Source organism: Ciconia boyciana, chromosome 1, assembly GCF_034638445.1.
Source record: "Ciconia boyciana chromosome 1, ASM3463844v1, whole genome shotgun sequence".
Taxonomy (NCBI): domain Eukaryota; kingdom Metazoa; phylum Chordata; class Aves; order Ciconiiformes; family Ciconiidae; genus Ciconia; species Ciconia boyciana.
Window position 1 is genome coordinate 38,688,785 of NC_132934.1, and position 21,112 is coordinate 38,709,896.

Below are 21,112 nucleotides of genomic sequence, written 5' to 3' on the forward strand. Positions count from 1 at the left end.
ACTCGTCTTTCAAACCTAAACAAAATCTCTGTACAGCTCCTTCCAAAATCTAGTCTAATCAAGGCTACGGTTCCTTGACTTCACACTCCCAAGCGCACACTGCCTGAGAGGAAGCTCAGACACCCAGTTTAGTGCCTTTTTGAGTAAAAAAGAAAAGAAAAATATTTCCTGTAGCGTAAGAAATAATTAATGAAAAGAAGAAAGAAAGTGGAAAGGCTGAAAATGAGAAGTTGGACACATAGGGTGTAAAAAGCATTTAATCAAATTAAAATCTAATTAAAATCTCTACCTGCAGCTACTTTTCAACTTAGCTATTCTTGCTTACTGTCAGTTGGTGTGGACTATGTTTCTGCTGGCTAACTTCTGTTTTGTTAACAATTCTTCTCCAGTCAAGCCTGACCTACCTCTGTCTCCCCACTTGCTTCATCCCAGGGCTCTCTTGGCAGAACTTTTGGCAGTAAGCAACCAAATAAGCAATTGTATGTATGAGGTGTGAATTGACTTTGCTTCAGTAAGTACAGGATACCTTGCAAACTCATTCCGAGCTATTTATGCAAGGTTTCAGCAGAGTTTACTTTTGAAGTAAATATTAAAGTGAAATGAGGTACAACACTGTCTTTGAATGCAGAGCATTATTCTATACCTCGTTGGGCCTGTTTTTCCTACTAATACAGCAGTGGCAACTGGACAAGTAAAAGACTGATGGGATGAACAAAAGCAGTGTTCCTTTCCTGAGCATGCCAAATCCATTCCGTAAATGTGGCATTAAAAAAAAAAACAACAACCACCCCAAACCACATGGCAGAAGTCAGGCCTCCCAAGGAAAACCTGCACTACAGCAGTTTGCACGAGCTTGTGCATCTCTTTATTTAATGTTTCAGACCCTCCTTTCCCTTGACTAGATTAGAGGGATCCCTTGATTAGAAGGATCATTTGTCTGTGTGCAGCTAATCTGCTGTTTTACTTAAAAGATTTCCTCAAGGAAATATGCAAAATAGTATCATTGTGGTTGGATTTTTTTTCTGCTTTTGAAAATTTGAAATTTTTATAAATGTTGAAAACAACTTGGTCCTGTAACTTAGCAAGGCCTTTACTAATCTCTCTTAAGTAACAACTCTTACCCTTGTTTTGGGCCCCGCTGGTCCCAGCACAAGCTTATGCTGCAACAGTTATCATGGGGGAAGTGTCCTGAGCATGTGTCTGAGATGCCCTGTGAGAATATATTGTGTAGAGGAGGAAACTTATCCTTACTCACAGCTCCACGCAAGCCCTGACCCCTTGTCCCCAAGATTTAAAAGTGTGACAGTAACTGATAGTATCAAGATTCCTTTTTTTAGGGGTATCATATAGCAAATGGTTCAAGTGGTATCTCCCATTGCTACCTGCATCACGTCTGGCATCAGCTAAGTGTGAGTAAACCAGGACAAGAAAGGAGCCACGAAATGTGAGCTGTTCCACACAAAAATGTGCACAGCTTTCACAGATGCATCAATACTGTTGCAGATTTAGTGATGCTCTGTTTTGACCTAATAATGACAATGCTATGGCTTTTGAATACCCCTTCTTTTTTTTCCTGTAGAAGCAGCTTTGCAGTGCTACCCCTTCATACCCTGTTTTTCTTGCTTTCAAGAGTAAGATTTAGCTGCTGATACAGGATTCTAAAAGGCTTGGGAGTAACAGAGTGAATTAAACATTCCTCTTCCAGCTGCTGCTGTTCACAACACTTTTGACAGTTAAAATACATCACACATTCTCTTGTCTGCTTAATATAAACAATTAGTATTTTAAGTGGAGTCCAGAATCAACCCCAAATAGGAGGATCCAGACAGGCAGTTCTGATAGGAAACTAAGCAGTGTCTTAAATTTATATAAAAGTAGTTTGCAGTCAGTTCAGTCTATGCCTAACATACTGTCTACCGCAGCACATTAGACCATGCCAGTGGCTTGTCTTTTTGGGATGAAAGTTTCATTTTTAATCTCAAAATTATTTTAGTACAACTTTTTATCTGAAATTTTTAGTATGAAAAAGGCATCCAAGATACAATACTACACATACACCAAAAAAAAAATCAAAATCAGAGTAAAGTATTTTAGTTTTCATATTATGAATTTTTTGTATAATGAAACATTTTAATTAACCCAAGACCAGTTTTGGAGGAAAGCTTGTTTAAAGAGAATTTTCCTTTTTCTTCTTTTTTCCACTGTGGAATGAAGACATTTGAAATCACAAAACTCATTGAAACAAACAAAAAAAATCTAGCTTCTCTGTACATTTACTTCCTTCAAGCTGAAGTAATCCTGAAGTAACAGAAGGGCTTTAATGCTAACTTAATTTTAGTATAGAAGCAACATTGTGAGAGTAGTAGCAATCTTCGTAGTTTAAGAATTCTAACATGATCTCTGCAAAGTGCAAATTGCTAAAATTTATTTCCAAAATGAGAAAATTTTTAATGAAAAGGTTATAAACGGAGAAAGCTCCTCACTTCTTACAAAAGGCATCCAAGACGCAATACTACATGTATGTAAAACCCTTCTTTTTTGAGTCTAGACAATGCATGGTTCCATAATGTAGAGGAGGTAGCATTCTGTATAATATTACTTCACACAAGTGGTCTTGAAATTCTCTGTACCTAAAGTCAAGGCCCTTGTGGATGTGAGGATCTCTCTGGAAACCTCTCTGAGAACTTTTCCATGTCAAAAGCTAAGCATGTGCCCAAATAGAAAGCTGGACCGGGTCTACCTGTATCATATAGGATAACATCATATATAACCCTCTAGCTACCACCGTGGGTAAAATATCTAATAGGAAGCATTTAGCCTCACTTCTGTATGCCAGGGAGAAAGCTAAATTTTAGGTTAAAAACTTTACATCAGGGACTGTCTTTCCCTGTATACCTTTGCAATGATTAGTGGCTTGGTTGCACTGGGGCCTGTAGGATCTACAGTAGTGCAAATAATGAATCATAAATAAATGACTTCCCAACTTTGCGAAAGGAAGCGAGACAATTACTTTCTTTTAAACTGAGACACCTAAAATGAAATAGTCCCCTCAGACCCACACGGCAGCTTCGGCAGCTGTCAACTTGGTTTGCACCTTTAAAGAAAAAAAAAGGGGCAGGGCACAGGGAGTAAAAATGAAAACAGCTTCAGGTTGTTCAATTTCCTGTTTGTTTAAATTTGTTCTTCCTGACATGCAGATTCATCACACTCCTTTCCTGGTGACTACTTCATTAGATTAGTTTAGTTAGGTATTCAGAGGGATTTTTACCTTCTGACTCATAAAATTCTTGTATTCCCCTAAGAATTTCCTGTGTCTGACTGGATTTTTATGTTTTTGTAGTTTTAGATGGACTCCTTGAATAAGTTGCTTTTTAAATGACTCTGCTTTTGAGGTCTCCAAATAGCATCTGAGGAGCCAGCTCAGAGCCCGATTCCTGCTTTTCAAGAAAACTGATCCGTGCCAGCACTTCACCTCTTAAAATTTTTCTTAATCTTTTTAAACAATTCCTTTCCTGACAGTATTTCCCCTTGCTGCCCATGCCCTTGCCAGGTGTCGACTTCAGAATATTTTTGTCCAATTCCAAAAATGCACCCCGGTGGCTCAGAGTGCAGCCTGCAAGCCTGTCCCATCAGGTTTTCATCACTCACTTGCTATAAAGCAGAGAGCTAAGGTTACGAGTATATTGGACCATTTAGTAGTTGATGAGAAATGCCTTTGTATATCCCTTCCCTGTCTTTTTTTAGTCCTTTCTGAAGAGGGTGAGAGCCAGGTTGCTGGAGCCCTGGTGTGTGCTTCTTTGAAGGGTTCAGTGAATTGAAGGTGATGCTTTTTGACATGCGAGCTCCAGAAATGTATTGAGTGTAGTGCCAACTCGCCTGCTTACACAGGAGCTTCGTCTGCCTTTGTTTCCTTCCCTGTGCGAAATGGTGGCACTTAGCTGCCCTTGGTCATCGGCGCTTGGTGGTACGCTTGAAAGTCTTTGAACAGGAAGAAACAGATGGCAGAATGACACCGTGCTTGTTTTCCAAAATTCTGGATGAAAAAGCAGAAAAAAATTGGGTCACCCATTCCGGTTTTAGTGTCTTTTCTCCTCTCCCGGATCACGGTGTTTGGCTGCGGCTGGAGCTCCTAGATGGGTGCCCCGAAACACAGCTTTAACATAACCGGAACGTGTATTTATTTGTAAGGTTACTTTCCCCGAGTATCTTTGTTTATGAAATCAGCAGGTGGAGACAAGAACAAGGCTATGCGCTGCCGCCGCTCCCGCCGTGCAGCCGGGCCTTCCCGCGCTCCCCCCACCCTGAGGCGGCAGCGGCCGCTGAGGAACCCCCGGGCGGGCCTGGGGCGGGCGCCTCCCCGCGCCCCCCGCCCGGGCTGCTCCCGGCGGCCAGAGCTCCTTCCTCCCCTCCCCCGGAGCCTTTCCTGACCCTCGGCGCAAACAGCCCTTCCGGAGGCAGCGCGGGAGAGGGGGAACTGCGGGGATGTTACGCATCCTCTTCTCCCTCGTACGCCATGGCCTGCGGGCAGTTCCTTTCTCCTCTTCCTCTCCCTCCAGGGTTTTCATTTGGGAGATACCCACTTTCGATGTGCAGAGGGTCCGAGCAGCCGGCATCCCTGACAGCTGGCCTGCACATCGGGCTTGCTGTGCGAGGGCAGCGGTCTTGCTGCACCCAGGCCGTACGGGGCATCCTGAGCATGGGCACCGTGCGATGGCCTGTGCCCGAGCAGCGGAGTCAGGACATCTGCTTCACCAGGGCTGTGGGAGATCTGAATGGCCCAGAGGAGAAAGCCCAGGGAAAGACAAATACGAAGCAGCCCTCAGTGTTACAGAAGAGAGTATCCAAAGAGTGTCCATAGCTGACGAGGTGAATTGCGGCTACAGCTGGCATAGTGCTGTGGGAGGCACTGTGTAATGGAGACAAATCTCCATGAGTATCGGGCGTTTTCCTTGAGATACTTGAAATTTCTATTAGAGGACTGCATGCCCACTCCTAGCATCTTGCCTCTCTCCAGTTTTCTCCTGCACATGGGCCCGTTTCCTTTTGCCAGTTCTCTCCTAATCTTATTTCTCCTCCTGCTTATTGCATCAGGTTTCTTTTCCAAGACAATTACTCCTTTTTACATATTTCTTTGCCTAGAATAGCGTAAAAGAAAATAAGACCTTGAAGTGAGTTGGATGTTTATAAACCAGTATTATTTGTCTGCAAAAACATGCAGTGAGTATAATTGACTTCCACTGTGACCATTCATACTGTGCCTAATTACAAATGCTCTTAGTTTAGTTTGAAAATTACTTCCATGTCTTGAGCAGCTTGTGTACGGTACATTTGTTTTGTTTAAATTATTTATTCAAGTAAAAAATATAATAGAAGGCTAATCCAGAAGAAAAAGAAGAAATCAAAGATGCAGTCGTGTAAGGAATAGCACAGGCACTGCAGCAAATAAGAGACCTGTGCTGAGCTGATCTGCTCAGCAGCCATGTTAGCGCTTGCTCAGTCTCTAGGTGATTCCAGAGGCAAGCTGGGCTTCCCCCAGCAGAGTATTAAAGGAGAACAGCTCTTCATGAGATCATTTTTAAGCAGGTTGCTGTTTCTTTCCTTGGACTGTGTCACCAGCTACATAGTATGGCTGTGAAAAGTTTTCCTTTGAAATCTTTCTTGAAAGAAAATACGGGGTTTAGCAGGAAGGGCATGCTTTGCTTTAGAAACCGTAACAGAAAGCAAACCAGAAGGTGAACATTATAATCTGAAATATGAACTTTTCAATTTCAATAGTTTCAGTTTTCAGAAGTTTTCAAAGTACAGCTGAAGTTTTCCACACAAAACTTAAAGGAAAAGGAGTGTGTGGGAGTGTGTGTGCACATGTGTATTGTTTTTGTCAGGCTTTTCTGTGAAGAAAGGTCTTTATTTTCTAGTCAGCATTATTACCTACATCCTTTTGTTTGCATAAGAGGTTGTTAAAAAGATTTAAACCCCCCTCCCCCAAACCAACACTAACTCCAAACAATCTAACCCTGCAAATCATTCCTTTTTTCTTCTTTTAGGATTTTCTGCAGTGCCTATAGCTGTTACATCCTTTTGTGCATGACAGTGTGGTGTTCAACCATGTATTGTAGAGACAAAGTCTTAGGCAGGGGCAACGTAAAGCTTCCCTGGGTACCAGGTCCAAGGTGGCAGAAGTACCTCAGAAGTCATTGCATGAAGCTGCAGTGAGTAGCTTCTGCACTTCCAGGTGAAGGAGGGCTTCATGGCAAGGTTCCTTGCAGGGCTTGACAAGCCGGTAGCTCATGACAAGATGTTCCTGCACTGGGATGAAAATCCTGCTCTGAAAATTTATCTATTTTAAGGACTAGCTTAGTGGCTAAGCTGTAATAGTAGGCAAAGAGGAGGGTTTTGCTCTCCACCGCTTTTCATGGTGGCATCAGAAGGAGCCATACCCCACCTTCCTGCAGAGTCTTGTCCTGTGGCCAAATGGCCCTTACAGCAGACCTGGTGGTTTGTGGCTCTGTCTTCCCCCTGCTTGTTCAGTACTCTATTCTGTCAACCTTGGGCAGACGTTGCCATCTGCTAATTGCCCCAGTCTTGTCCCAAATCCTGACAAAAGCTTTCCTTGATGGCCAAGAAAATTATGTCCCTTCTTAGTTATTTGTGACCAAGTTCCCTCACCAAGACAGCTCATTCAATATCTAAAGTAAACAGAAGAAAGGGGGCCTTTGTCTTTTTTGGTTTTAATCAGTGTAATAACTCTTTCCCTTGTTTCAGAACTTTGCAACTGCAATGAGAGCCTGTTTGTCCAGCTGTAATGAGGAGGGTGCTTGTCTGCTAGAGCACTCAGTGCTGGAGGCACTGTAGAAGGAGGCTGAGTAGAAGGAATATAACTGCAAAAGGAAGACAGTACAGGCTGCTTTTTTTTTTGAGTTAAAAATTCTGTCAGAATTCTACCTCTGTAGTTTCAGTTTTAGTGTGTAACTGAGATCTGGCTCTTCTTTTCAAACTTTATTTCCCAGACATGCATAACAATACTACAGGAAAATATTTCAACAAACGAATTGTGGACATTCATTACTTGAAGTACTCCCTGACAAATTTTTCAAATATGTATTTCATCTGTGACTGCTGTTCATTTCAGTGCCAGATGCTGATTATTACAAGGTTGCATTTGCTGGTATTTTTTACTTTGTGAACACACTGCATTAGGATTCCAATTTTGTGAAAACACTTCCATCATAAGGCCTGCCAGCTCTACTGCTATCCTGATTTACTCATCCTATATGAAAGCTTCACTTATTTTAGTGAATTGCACAGATAACTCATAGGTATACCGACTGCAAGATATTTTGCAATATATACATTTGTTTTACCAATACTGCTTTTGGAAGGAAGACAAAAACATTTATTCGAAGTCGAATGCTTTGGACTGAGGTTACTAGGTCAACAGTAAATTTTAAAAACTATTTGAGACATTTCTTGATGGCATTTTAAAATTATAGCTTAAGGTTACACTGCTTCACATGATTCTGTTTGGTTCCTTTGATGCTGAAGATCTACAGCTGACTTATGTGTAAGATATATTTTTAAAAACATTAGCCATGATTTAAGGTAACAAGAGACACTGTTCAGATGAGGGGAGAAACCCATCCTTTGGGAGGAAGTGAGTTAGGTTCAGTAGTTTTGTTGAACCTGAACCAAGAAAGAAACCATTAGTAACTCAATCTTTGTAAGAAGACTTGAGGAAGATCCCAGCTCCTGCCTACCTGTTGATTTTAGCAGCAGCCCAGACATTGGAGATGTCAGGAGTGTTAGAGAGGAAGGCTCTAAAACAGCCGGCTTGTATTTAGCAGTATTTTAGAGCACAGTGAAAGGACTAAGGAAGCAGCTAGGGCAATAGTGGTATTGTGATTCAGTTATTAATTGCTAGAGAGCAGGCCCCATGCTTTTCATTGCTCAAGAGATATCAGGGGCACTCTTGTTCTGAAAAATTAAGATGTCAAATGAAATTGTAGATGTGAAGTTTCAGATCTCCCTTAACAATCATTTTAAATAAATATAATGTCCTCCCACTAACAAATAAATAAATCTGGATTGCATATGCTGTTTCACAGTAAGTTGTTTTGATGCTCAGAGTGCTGTAGTGGAGAAAACAAATACCACCTTTTTTTATGGTTTTCACTTTTTTATTTCCCAAGTGAGAAACATAAAGAAAAAAAACAGATGACAATTGTCTTATAAAAGCTGCTATTAGAAGTTCAATTGTTTTGTAAAATTCCCTTCCCACACTGTTCTGTCAGAGTGGTATTTGCCTGCTGCGGTAGCCCAACTTTGCTGTTAGAGACAGGTAGCGTGTTAGAGATAAGCCCGCTCTTTACTTTTCCTTCCAAAATAAAGCTTCATTTTGTCTTTGTTTCCCCCCCCCAGCCTAGCTACCACTCTGACACTCTGCGTGTTCTGCTGAAAAACAGTACCATGTCGTCCTTCTTATATCTGGATGGTGCTGGAAAGGACTGACTCTTCTTTCCAGTGGAATACATATCTAATGTAAAGTCCTTTACTGGTGAACAAGAATGTTTCTGTGCCTGATTCTGTTTCTAGCTACATTTGGGTAAATTAGATGAACCTCCACTGAAAGTAGTGTTACCTGATGGTAAAATATTTGTAAGTAAGAATATTTATTGTGCATTCATCATCATGGAGATATTATGAAAAATAACCCAGGATGTTAGCCAAAAAAAGCCCTATATCTGCACAGGCATTCTACATAATAGCAATATGTCACTTTGTAGTTCTACATTAAACTTGTATGTGAGAAGTTACAGCTGTGGATGCCTGTGTCTTTCAGATTCTGTTTCAATAAACCTGTGAGAAAGAAAAAAGTGAAGGGCCTTCAGCTTTACAGCAGTTTCAAAGTAGAAGCTTTATTACCTTTTTTTTTAATCCTATACGCTTTATGTTTTTACACAGGCATAGCTTCTCAGTGAAGATAAATGATGAGACTCTACCTTAAAAAGCCTTTGGGTTTTCATTAATCCGCATTAGGTTAAAAGGGAATCAGAATTCTAAAAATACAGCACATCAGAGAAGCAAGGCATTTTTCAGGTCAAGGTCCTCTTTTCCATCTGGTGCCATTTGGTAGTTCTGACATCTTCCATCTCCCCCTACTTCTCCATCTGTAAATAACTCACCGAAGTAAATGCTCGGAATAATTACAGCAAAGAATGATAAAATGCAGGTTGAACTTAATCTCTTTGGGATCTAAAAATGTAAAACATAACTACAGACATCACAGTTATTGAAAAACTGTGGAGGTCTCCAGTCGGCAGGTGTATGAAATGGGAATAATGTCAGAGCATTAGATGCTTTGGGATTGCAATTACGCTGTTCAAAAAAATGTCAAAAGGAATATTAGTTCAGGAGAGGGAAAAAATAGCCTCGCAGGGCTGATTTTCAAAAGCTGCCTGCCGTTTTGGTCCTGCAAATAATTATAGGCTTGTATTTTAACGGTTAGATGTCTTAAGTGCTTGCATCCATTTATTAGGAAGTTGGAGATCTAACTACAACAAAATGTGTGCAAACTTGCAAAACTGGAAGGAGGTTTGAGATGCTTCTAAAATTGATCAGTCAGTTAACAGCTGGACTGCTTTCCAAAAGTTTATGGGAACAAAATGTCTTTTTTTGCATGAGGTCAGCATTGCCCCAAGAAAGAGTCCTGGAGTAGCCCACAAGATGAGGTGCTTTAGAACTTCCTGGGTTAATGTGAAAGAAACAATCTACTCCTGCTGGGGTTTCATATCTCTACCAGGAATGCACAAGGGGGGCTGGACTGTAGGCACACTGTTCACTGTTCCTGCCTTACTCGGGCATTACAACTACTTTGGCATCTCAATTTAAGGAGGAGACAAACGGTTCAGTTTGTCAGCTCTCTGGGCTGCTGTGTGCTGGCTGCCTGTGTTGGCGTGATACCCGCCTTGTGCCAGCTGCCTGTATAGGTGCCTGCCTTAGGCAGCTCGTCAGTAATACAGACTCCATCAGGTACCTAGAATAGGAGGTCTGAAACTGAGAAAGAAGATGCCTCTTTTGAATAATTTGAAACCCTACGCCCAGGGCTGCAAAAGCAGCATCCAGCATAGGTTTCTCTTCCTCCCTGTTCCTCAGTGTTGCTGCCCAGGGCAGTACCAGACCATCTCTGCTCTGAAGAAAGCATTCTTTGACAAAAAGGCATGAACTGCTGTCTCCTCTTTGCCAGAATAGGGACCATTATGAAAAACAAAAGATTCAGTTTTGGTGAGGGGGTGTGGGGTGAATTTTAGAAATGCTGTGCAGCTTTTACAAAGTATTTGGGGGATGTCCCAGAATGAGGAAGAATGGGACATGACTCAGTATGTGTGACACCCAGCAGCATAAGATCCTTTGTATTGCTCATGCAGGATGGAGCGGAAAAGATCTGTCAGTAATGTTCAGTTTACACATGGTTTTCACTTAAGTACTTGACAGAAGAAAGTTTAATTGCTTTATTTAGTGTATTTTAGATCCAAGAAAGGATACTTGCTATATATCTGAAAAACTATTCATCTCCGTGGCTGGCTTATTAACGTACCAGAAACTGGCCCTTAGGACATAGTGGCCTGACTCCCACGTAAAAGGTCATCAGCGTGAGCACAAACACAACAGACTCTTATTTTAAAGCCCTTTTATATTGCTAGTGTGATGCAAAGTGATTGTGAAAATAAGAATGAGCCCATTTTAAATGTCTATAATGTGATTAAAAATTGCTGACTGTTACTGTATCATACTCTCCCTCAAACTAAACGTTATATTCAAGGATAAATGTATTCACAAATCTTAGCTGCTGCTCACACACAAATATCATTTGAAGTTGTTCACTCAGCTGGGAGACTCCCCCCATCCCCATCTTGTCTCCTGCAATTACCCTTTGCCCCTTTCCTCCAGCAGCTATTTCTTCCTAGCTGTTATGTTTTACCATCCTTCAAAAGACGGCGGCCCCACTCCTGCTGCCCGTCAGATGTGGTGAGCTAGACCTGACAGAAAGCCATCACCCCGGGAGGGTTGAGTCTCGGCACCAGCGTTTGCAAAGGGTCTCCTCCAGCGCTCAGTCTCTGCAGTGCCAAGGGTTACAGTTTCTCTCTCTCAGCTCAGCGGAAGCAGAGATCCAAAACGGGCTGCTTCGCCTCCATTCCTGCAGAAGCAAGCCCTTTCCAAGTAGCCAGATAGCCTTCAAAGGCAGGCTGAAGCTTTAATGCACAGCTAACAGCAGTCTGAAATGTAGAGCAAGTCAGCCATTTTGCAGCCTTACAGCAGGAAGGAGGCAGGCGCGCAGGAGGACGGGAGTGGAGGAGCAGCAGCCAGTGAGACAGCAGGAGAAGTAGCCTGGGCCTTGCAAAGTGGAGGCCACTGCTGGGTTATTCACCACTTACAAAGACAGAAAGATCATATGAAGAGTCCAGAGGGGTCTGGCTGGCTTTCTACGTCACTGGGAGTTGCCTGATGTGCAGACAAGCAGACTGCTTCTACGGCTTGTTCCTGGCAGCTTTTGAAGTAGAGAAGATGGCCAGAGAAGGCTTAGCAAACTATCAAATGGGTTTTCCACTTTAGCTCAGGAGACAGGAAATGAGACAGCAGAGGGGGATTGATTTTCCTGGTGAGTTTGTCTCATCAACTCAGTGAGCAGTTCACTTGTCTTCCTCTCAAGGGCAGCGGAGTGACAATGTGTCTCACCGTGCCCTTCAGGACCTTTTCTGTTGCAGGATTTGCTCAGTTTTCAGTCAACCCTCATGGAGTTACTGGTTTGTCACAGCAATGCTGGTGCCTGGCCCACCATGTCACTCAAGAAGAGATGGCATGACTGAGAGTTAAAAGTCCACACTGTGGAGGCACAGGCTGTTTCCTAGTCCCTGTCTTGGGGACCATATGTGGCAGTGGTGGAGCCCTTGGAACATGGGCCACATGTAGCATGAACTGACTGCCTAAACTGAAGTCACTCCAGTTGGGTACAAAGGCTACTTTAGGAGGAGCTTGCCTGTTTGTATAGGTTTCAGATTACTTAATTTTTCAAAAGTGCATGGAGTGCATCCAAAGCAAATAATTTTTCTGTGGTGAGTGGGAAGACCAAAAGGAAAAGTCTGGAGAAAGGAGGATGGATGGTCTTCCTTTAATGTCAAAGCTGACATAAACACGTCTCCTCCAAACCCTTCTCACAAGATAATTTTCTCAGCAAGACACAGATTGCTTCAATCTCTGTGTAGCAGCCTTTGAAGCTTCCCCCTTATTGCTGTTATGGAGGAGGCAGGGTTGCCTTTGAGAATTTCTGCAGCACTGAAGTGTTCCTCCTCCAGAGGCTTTCACACGATCAGATAGTTGGTTGCTCCAAACAGCTCCCTCTTTGGAACTTCTTCTGCCATCACACAAGGGCAAACTGATATGTCTGTTTTGCAAAATTATTAAATTAAAAAGACTAAAAAGGCTTCCTTAAAAATATTCTGACCAGCTCTATGTAACGCCTCAATTTTAATTAGACAGAGGCCCAGCTAAGAAGATGACGAATGGTGTTGGAAAGGAGCCACCAATTAGGAGACATCAATTTGTCTGTCAACAGGATAACCCCTTTTGCAAAACTTGTCATGTGTTTATTCCATTTCTGTTTGTGAAGGTATTTGTTTGGCAGGGATATTTTGCATGAGGGGAAGAATTTATAAATTGTTTTTTTACAGTTGTCATTGCTGTACTGTTTTGAGTTCCTGTCTTGTGGGATATTTTCCCTGTTCAGAGTTCTTGCTCCTCAATCTGGCTGCTGTCTGTAACTCTTCCCATTTGCAATCCTTTTGGGGAAAAAAATGACTCTACTTACTTCTGCAGCAAGTTCTGGGGTGGAAACACTTGTGATGGTAGTAGACTTGGCGCTTGCAGTGCCTTCAGGTTGCAGGCTTAGGAATGCTACTATATGGGTGTTCCCAAAAGGAAGAGAAATGCATTTCTGAGCATTTCTTTCTTAAAAAACTATGCCTGTTATGCTTGCATCCTAATAAGAGTTCTTCCATATTTAATGGTTTAAGATACAGCTGAAGACATACAGATTTTTTTCCAGTTTACACACTTACTTTACCCACATTCAGAAAACTTGGTAGCTTTCAGACTTCCTTTTACTGTATAGGAAATTTTACTCACTTTACTTATGGGAAGCTGTATATATCCTTTATTCATCTGCATGCAGTGATTCACAGCTGCTGCTGTGTTTCTTAATAGATTATTGCAAGTCATTTTATGAAATCATCAGTAGCAAATGCTTAACAGATATTAGAAGAAGAAACAAGGAAATTCTGTATACGTGGGCATATGTGTAATACAGAGAGAGCAAGAGTTGCCTGTGCATGTTATGATATGTGGCAAGAGAATGAATGAGGCCAGATAGCTGGTGGGATTTCTGCTGGCTGGACAGATGGACACTGGTAGATGTTGACATGACCTTAAAGCCTATCGGATTCTTATGTGGGAACCCAGCTTCAGGAAATGGAGCATATGATGACAGGTTTTTGAGGAGTGGCTGAAAAGTTACAACTGTGTAATGGGTATCTATCTACTGGGACACCGAATAGACCTGCGTTGTTTTTTACCTGTGTTGTGGAGAGGGGGAGGCTTGGCATGGAATAGTTAAAGAGCAGAAGGTTATTATTTAGGTGATAAGTGGCCATTACTTGTGGATCAAGTATACACCTTATCATCATCTGGTGTCAGGTCATGCTGCTTAGTGCTCAGCTATCAGCTGCGTTGAACATACTATGAGTTAATGAGTGCAATTGTTTTGTCCTGGATGCAGACCATCTACTAGTGTCTAATATAGGCATAGTTATGACTCCAGCTGTCCATGGCTGATCTGAAGCACTCATTATTGTTTTGAAATTAGACACAATAGTAGTCATCTCACTGCCTCTAATATGTGATGGGTCAGGGTCCAGCACATCTTTCTGGGCGTGACCATGCTTTGATGAAGGCAAAGGTTAAGGCAGGTTTTGGGGCTCTAAATTGCAATTTACCAACTCTTTTTTAAAGTACCTTTCCAGTGCAAAAGCAAAAACACTTGTGTTCCATAAAGTCTCACTGTTTGTCTTCAGGGTGGAATTTCTGTTTTTTTAAACTGATGGTGAGGCTGAATCTGGCTTACCTGAGCAACCACCTTTGTGCCTGAGCTAAACGGCTACCGCTGCTTGCGGTGGAGTGCAGGAATCTCTGTTGAGATGGAAGATGGGCAGCTAGTGGCAGCTTAGTCCTTGCCTGTAAACAACTTTGTATTTAGGGGGGAAATTTTCCAGAGTACCTTAAGTGATTTAGGATCCAGAATCTCTATTTTAGTTATTTCCAGGCTCTGGAGTGAGATAATCATTTTTCAAAGTGTGATTCTGTCTTGCTTTTTACAATGCCATCTGCCACCAAGATGCCCTCTTTTCTTAATTATCTTGTTCCTCTTTTCCAGGTTGGCCTTCCTTCTATGATGTGATCAGTCCCGATGCAATTAGTTTCAATGATGATTTCTCCTATGGGATGCATCGGATTGAAATATCCTGCAGTCAGGTTAGTTTATAGCACACACAGGCCGTTCTGATGGCAAAGGCTGCAAAAATCATTACAGCATGCTGTACTTTCCCTAAAATTTGCAAACCTTTCAGTTCCATTAAATAGTAATCATTGTGAGAGAGCACAATGGGTTGTAGGTATAACAGCTGGGTGGAACGAGCTGAAGGCACAAAGGGCTCGTTGGAATGCACGTTGTTGTCTCGTGTGAGATTTAACAGAGCAGATGTAAATGGTTGGACTCAGTGCTGAGTCTACAAAAATTGTCTTCCTGAAGAGGGTCCCTTCAAAGGAGCTCCTGAGCCTGAGCCTGGCTGACTGACTCCACACATGAGCAGTTGAGAGGGAAGTCGAAAGCAGTGGAGCGACTGTCTGTGTGCTGATTCTATCACTGTGCATTACTGTGCAGCCGTGCTAACTCATTCCCAACACTCATTCCCAGTGCAGTCCTAATGGCTGCCTCAAACAATCCCATCTGCCATAATAATGAAGTCAGTAGTCATTCAAAACATGCCCAAATTTTCCATTATCTGTCTTGTTCTGCTTTCTCTCATGCTTTGTGCTGCCCTCCTCTCTATGAAGAGAATGGCACAGTCATTACCTAGCAAAGGAAGAAGCTGCTGCACTGGTGTTTGGCAGACGTACCCAGCAGCTTGCAGTCCTCTAGCTCCACTCCTCCTGCTCAAACTCCTCCTGAGAGAAGCAGCAGCTTTGTTTGGGCCGTGAGAATTTGCTGTTCTCTTTCCATATGGTATTGGTGGAGGGATAACTGATTTCATCCCTGACAATATGCATCCTTACTAGTCAGTCAGTCCTCAAGTATAAATGCTCAGAGTGAGTTAAGAAGCTTCCCAAAAAGAGGCAAGGTTGCCTTTATGGAGAATCCATTAACTTAAGTCTGGGTAGAGGGTTTGGCCCAACATATTAATGGCCAAATCAGCATGTCTGCTAGTATGTCATGTGTAGTACATACTTCTGTAGTTTTTACATTGATGATGTGCTTTAGAAGATCCATTTAACACTTTTTGGGAACATCCATTTCCCTAAATTCCCTAATGAGGTAGCAATGGGACTGCAGACTGGGAATCTCGTGCTTCACCAGTGATTACTGGCATAATAAAAAATGCAGCCCACTCTCTTCAGCTCTGCTTAGTGGGCCTGAATAGTGCTAAAATCAGCATACTGCCAACCTGCTGAGCCTGTATCTGCTGACACCCTTCAAGAGATGGCCAGAGCTCCTGGTTTCACCTGAGAGAAGCCCAAGGCAGCCTGTGGTCAGGCCAAGGAATCTGGGAATGTCGTTTACCTGTTGCCAAACAAAATAGTGTTAGCAGACCTGAGAACAGCAGTATTAGCAGCAGTCACATGCAGACACCATAAAATTAAAGCAAAACCAAAAACTGAATTTAAAGCATTAAGAAAAACATACGACCAAGGCTATATAATCCAATGGCGACTTCCTACCAGCTACTCCAGCTTCCTGGGGCAATAACCCCACTGATGATCAAGTCATGCAGGAAAATAGCTTGAGGAGTGGCAAGCATCTTTGCAGCAACCGCTCAGCACAGTTAATACTGCTGCATTGTGTATCCATAACAAAACCATTTCCTCCCCTCCTCGGAGCCCTAGGAATGTGAATCACACATGCAGCTGCAAAAAAACGCAGTTTTACTGCAGCCTGGAAAGCAGTGGGATTGATATGGCAGGCCTTGGTAGAACTGGAGGGAAATACCCTCTCCCACACCCAAAACCTTATTAATCTTTTGCAGATGAAAAAGGAGTTGATTTTTCTTTAAAAGTCCTTCCACCTGTCTGAGAGAATAAAAACCCCTCTCTTTTAGTGTTCTCCATTATAGAAAGCAAACACTGGGGAAAAATTGCTGTAATATTAATCAAAGACATCCATGGGATTATCCTAGAAATAACTTTTACAGTTTTTTGGAAACACATCACCCTGGATGTATTTAAAAGGTCAATGGTTAGTGACAGGTAGAAGTTAATTACAAATGCATTTGAGGAATACTGTAAAACTGGTTGCATCTCTCTTTTTTTTCTCGTTCCTGCTCAAGAGTCCCTTCCCCTGAGGTCTCCCTAGCTATTATTTGTACCTGTACAAATCAATAAAAGTCTGTAGTCACAGAAGTACTGTTTGCACATTGATAGCCTGGACTCAGCTACAGCAGCTGACTGCAAGCTGCTTTCCGTGCCTCTCAGCAGCATATTAGAACCAGGAGGCTTGGGAGATCCAAGCATACTGACAGTTAGCAGTGACCCCCCCCCTTTCCTGCTCCCAAACACATACTTCAAATGCTTTACTCTAACCGTTTCACTGTCGCAGTGCATTCTGCCCAATATATTTATGTGCAAGGCCGCAACAGATGATTGTTTCTTTTCGGGAGGCTTTGCAGACATGTATATACATCCTAGAAAAATGGTCAGCACCTATTATGTGTGGGGAGGACAGTAAAATCAATTCATCCTTTGTACTCTCAGCTGAGGGCCAGGTTTCTTATACTGTGATACAAAGGATTGAATTACGTTTCTTTTCAAGGCAGATGAGTTATAGAGTCCTCTACAGAGAGAATTGCCACATGAATTTTTGGTGAGGGGTAGACTCAAAAGGTAACAAATTTTGCAGTAATCCAATCCTGGTGTGATTCTGCCATCACAAGAAGGTGTAATGAGACTACCTTGGACTATGACACAGCTTCTCAGGTTTCGTGAGGAAAACCTTTTTGATAGATTGTCTTTGTAGTCTGTATGTGAGTATATTACTCCTGCATACCGTTTCTCTCTATGGTTTCTCTTGTTCTGTTTCTGTCCAGTGGAGAGGGAATGATTTATCTTTGGTTAAATGTTAATCTGGAAAAGATCTGTTTAACACTTCTAGCCAGGAGGTTTTGAAGCATTCTTAGTTGAGATGCGATGATTTAATTAGGATGCTGAGCATTTAGAAAAATACTCTCTCTGGGACAGTTAAGTTTAGATTTTTTTTTCCCCCCAAGGTATGGAAAAGCTTTATAATCAGGTGAAATGCCTCATTGTGGGAGACCCCACTCTGAGAAACAGCTCAGGTTTTCTGCCCAAACTGCCTAAAAAAAGCCTTCAATCTAAAGGAATATGAAATAAAATAAGCAGTGGAGAATGGAGGAAAGGGTGGCAAGACAGCAATCTTTCAGGAACAAGAGTTGAAGCTTTGTCTTCTCTAGTTCCCATGCAACTTTCCTTTGCCTTTTCCGTATTTGCCATGTTTTGTCTTCCTTCCTTACAAAGCCGAGCAGCTGCTGCTTAACCCAAAGTCATCCATGCCTTTTCCCGTTGCCTCTGGGAGCTCGTCCTGCTGATACCACGGGCTAGAAGTGCCCTCGTTTGTTATTGGGGTCCTTGCCGGACTGCCGTGGCTGTTTCAGCGACGCTTCTCCAGGAGCAGGGAGCCTGCCCTGGGATATGGCTGTGCGGGTGGGACCGACGGACGTGAGCACCAAGGCTTCACATGCCTACCTGCCCTGCTCCCAGAGTCAGTGAGGGTTATTGTTTCAGCTGTCATTAAATGATAAGTTTCTGTCCCTCCTAGCTGGCGTGAGAGCCTCCCCCATCCTTGCAGTCTGTTGAGAGAGTTTAACCTGAAGCCATGACTTCACCTGCTTCTGCAGACACCCTTCCTACTGCTTTGGTGAATTAAAGGCCATAACAGCAGGAGAACATTAGCAACACATTAACTGCAGGGTAGAGATTTGCCATCACTAACTCATTCACAGTTCAGAATAATCAGTATTGCCTCTATGTATTTGGGATACTATGAATTAATTAAATGTTAAGAATAATTTGCAGTCTTTAATTTTTGCTGTCTGACTGCGAGCCCATGAGCAGCTCTGTGATCTTAGTTACATCATTCCAGCTCTCGCTGAGATCAGCTATTGACTTGAAAGGCCAAGGCTCTTTGGTAAAGCAGCATGACTTTCCTGTTCAAGATAAATATTTCTCCAGTGCAAGGTTTTATTTTTTTATTTCTCATGGCAGGCTGTAAAAATGAACTTGTGTGAATTGTGAATTTAAGTGACTAATTACAAGAAGTTCTTATTATCCAGATAAGTTGTCAGCCATCATGTGCAGTGATAGTAATCCTAATTTTTGAATAAGGATCAACTGGATCCGCTTCTACAAAATATTGTACTCTTCTGTAAAGCAAGGGACTGTTACCTTTCTTACAGACAGGAGCAGAAGTGTTCACCCTGAATACCACTGCGAGTATCTGAGGCTGATTCATACAGAACAAAAGTGTCAACAGACCATATGTAGTTTCATATGATCTTACAAAAAGCAAATTCAGCATCATTCCTATTTATAATTATTCCTAGCTAAAGATTATTCATTCAGAAATATTTTACATATCTTTACTACAGGTCTTTTTCAGTCACCTGTCCCTATCTCCTATATACTAAAGAAAGTAGTATGAGATGAGTAGTGAATGAGCTCCATCCCCTCCAGGGGCAAGGAGCAGACGTGCACCCAAAAGGACCCTGATGCTCAGAAGAGTGCCAGGCTGTAGAAAGAAAAAAAAAAAAAGAGTATGAGGGCATACTCCAAAGAGTATCTTCACTGCTTTAGGTCCTTGCCCAGGATCACCAAGGGGTTTAGTGTTTTCTTACTGAGGGGCGTAGCAGATCGCTGCAGGCTGAGGAGAGCCCAGAGCTCAGGCTGCCCATTCTCACACAGCTATCCTTACAGCAGTAAGTGAAACGTGGACAGTGCTGCCCTCACCACCGTGTCTTTAACTGAGCTCCTGCCATGAGATCATTACAGAGACAGGCGGCTTCTCAGAAATAGTGGCCCAACCAAACACACGCAGTGGCATGACGGGAAACACCCAGGAAGTTTGGGCTTGAAGTCTTAGGCGCCCGTGGTATCTCAGGAGATCATCTTCCTGGATTACTCTTGCAAATAAATGCAGGTTGTAAATCCCACCTGAAAGGATGATGTAGGCACCAATGTGCTTCCTTGGAAGCGGCTGCTAGTCATTGCTTAACATCACGGTGATGCCATCAAGCTGCACAGAGACACAGTGATACTCTGTTGTGTTTTGTTTCAGTGTGGTGCTCACCTGGGGCATATTTTTGATGATGGACCTCGCCCAACTGGCAAACGGTACTGCACAAACTCTGCTTCGTTATCTTTCAAGCCAGCAGACAAGAACAACGCCGGAGAAGGCAGCGGTAACGCCAGTCCTGCCCAAACAGGCAAAGCTGAGCTGTAGGACGAAGCAAAGCCTGCAGAAAATTGCGCTGATTCCACACAGCTTACAAGGAATGTTTTCTAAGTTGCCTGCTTTCTTATATCCTAAGAATGTTTAAATATATTAAAGCGTTTTGCACCATCCTTCGTCTTCTTTACTTTTTTGGAACTGAGGCCTTGCCTGCCAGTGCATTTACTATATAATTGGATTGAAAAATGTGTTGACTGACTCCACAGGTTTTCTTTTCCTTTCTTTTATTTGAGATTGCTTTGGGGAACCCTTAAATCGTGAAGCTTTGGCATCATTAGTTATTAGTTTCTTAGTGCTGTGTTACTCTAGGTTTGAACACTGTTCCTTTTTGTGTGGGAGATGGGACTTGTGTTTATCTCCAGTCTATAGGAAACTTCTGGGCACAAGACAGTCCTGAATTCCTAGCACATCTCTGCTTTGTTCCGACTTGCGAGGCATGCAGCTTTTGGTCATATGTATTCAGCCATCTCCCAGCATCAGCCGCACCCTGCAAAAACTTGCAGTTATGGCTGTTCCTTCCCGACTGAGAGAGATGGATGAGATGTAAAGCCCATCCTTTGGCTAATTTATGCCAAAATTTCAAGGGTGTGGTTGAAAGGATGTAAACATTGTCTCAGCATCTATTTTTCCCCTTTGTTTGGTATTTAAATCAAGGATTTAACTAGTAAGGCTCACTTTTGTGGGCTACTAATGAGGCTTTGTCTTTTTGTGAGGCCTGTTCAGCAACTGTAACTCAAATCTGAATTAAAGTTGAAATCTGCAGGGGGTAATTGTACGGACAAGTGCAGAGATAAACTTGAGAAGTGAAGTAGATGAGGGATGACACTAGGCTCTTTATCTTGTTGGTTGCTACAAGGATTCGGAAACGTGACAGTTCCTGCTAAAAGGGAGTTTAGGAATGAATACAGCAGAAAGAGGGAGACCCTTCTGAAGTATCCAATTTTAAAGATTAGCTGGTCTGGATGCATACTGGCTACAAGGCCTTTAATTTGTGCAATTGCAGTGTAGGACATGAGTGAGGGGGTTTGCTTAAGAAATGAATTTGAAAGAAGCCTGTCAGAGCTCCAGAAATTTTCATGTAGCAAAATTTGCTGTCCCATGAGGTGTTTTTCACAGCTGCTTTTAGATTTTGTTGAATAACAGTTTGTTTAGAATTGTGCATAATACTGTTCTTTAAGCTGTACTACACAGTATTTGCTAACACCACGTTGCCTTTAAGCATTGAGAGACTTAATGAATATAGTATTTACTTTTATTCGCAAACTTTGTGAC

At 42.4% G+C, this 21,112-nt stretch overlaps 1 protein-coding gene across 1 annotated transcript in view; it reads left to right on the top strand.

The window, feature by feature from the left end:
- The window catches only part of MSRB3 (methionine sulfoxide reductase B3), an 85,129-nt gene extending 65,176 nt beyond the window's left edge, over window positions 1–19,953 (top strand). The window contains 2 exon segments of the mRNA XM_072863086.1: window positions 14,480–14,577; window positions 19,667–19,953. Of these exon segments, the coding sequence (XP_072719187.1) occupies window positions 14,480–14,577; window positions 19,667–19,831 (263 nt within the window). The 3' untranslated portion in view covers window positions 19,832–19,953.
- Window positions 19,954–21,112: the final 1,159 nt, after the last annotated feature.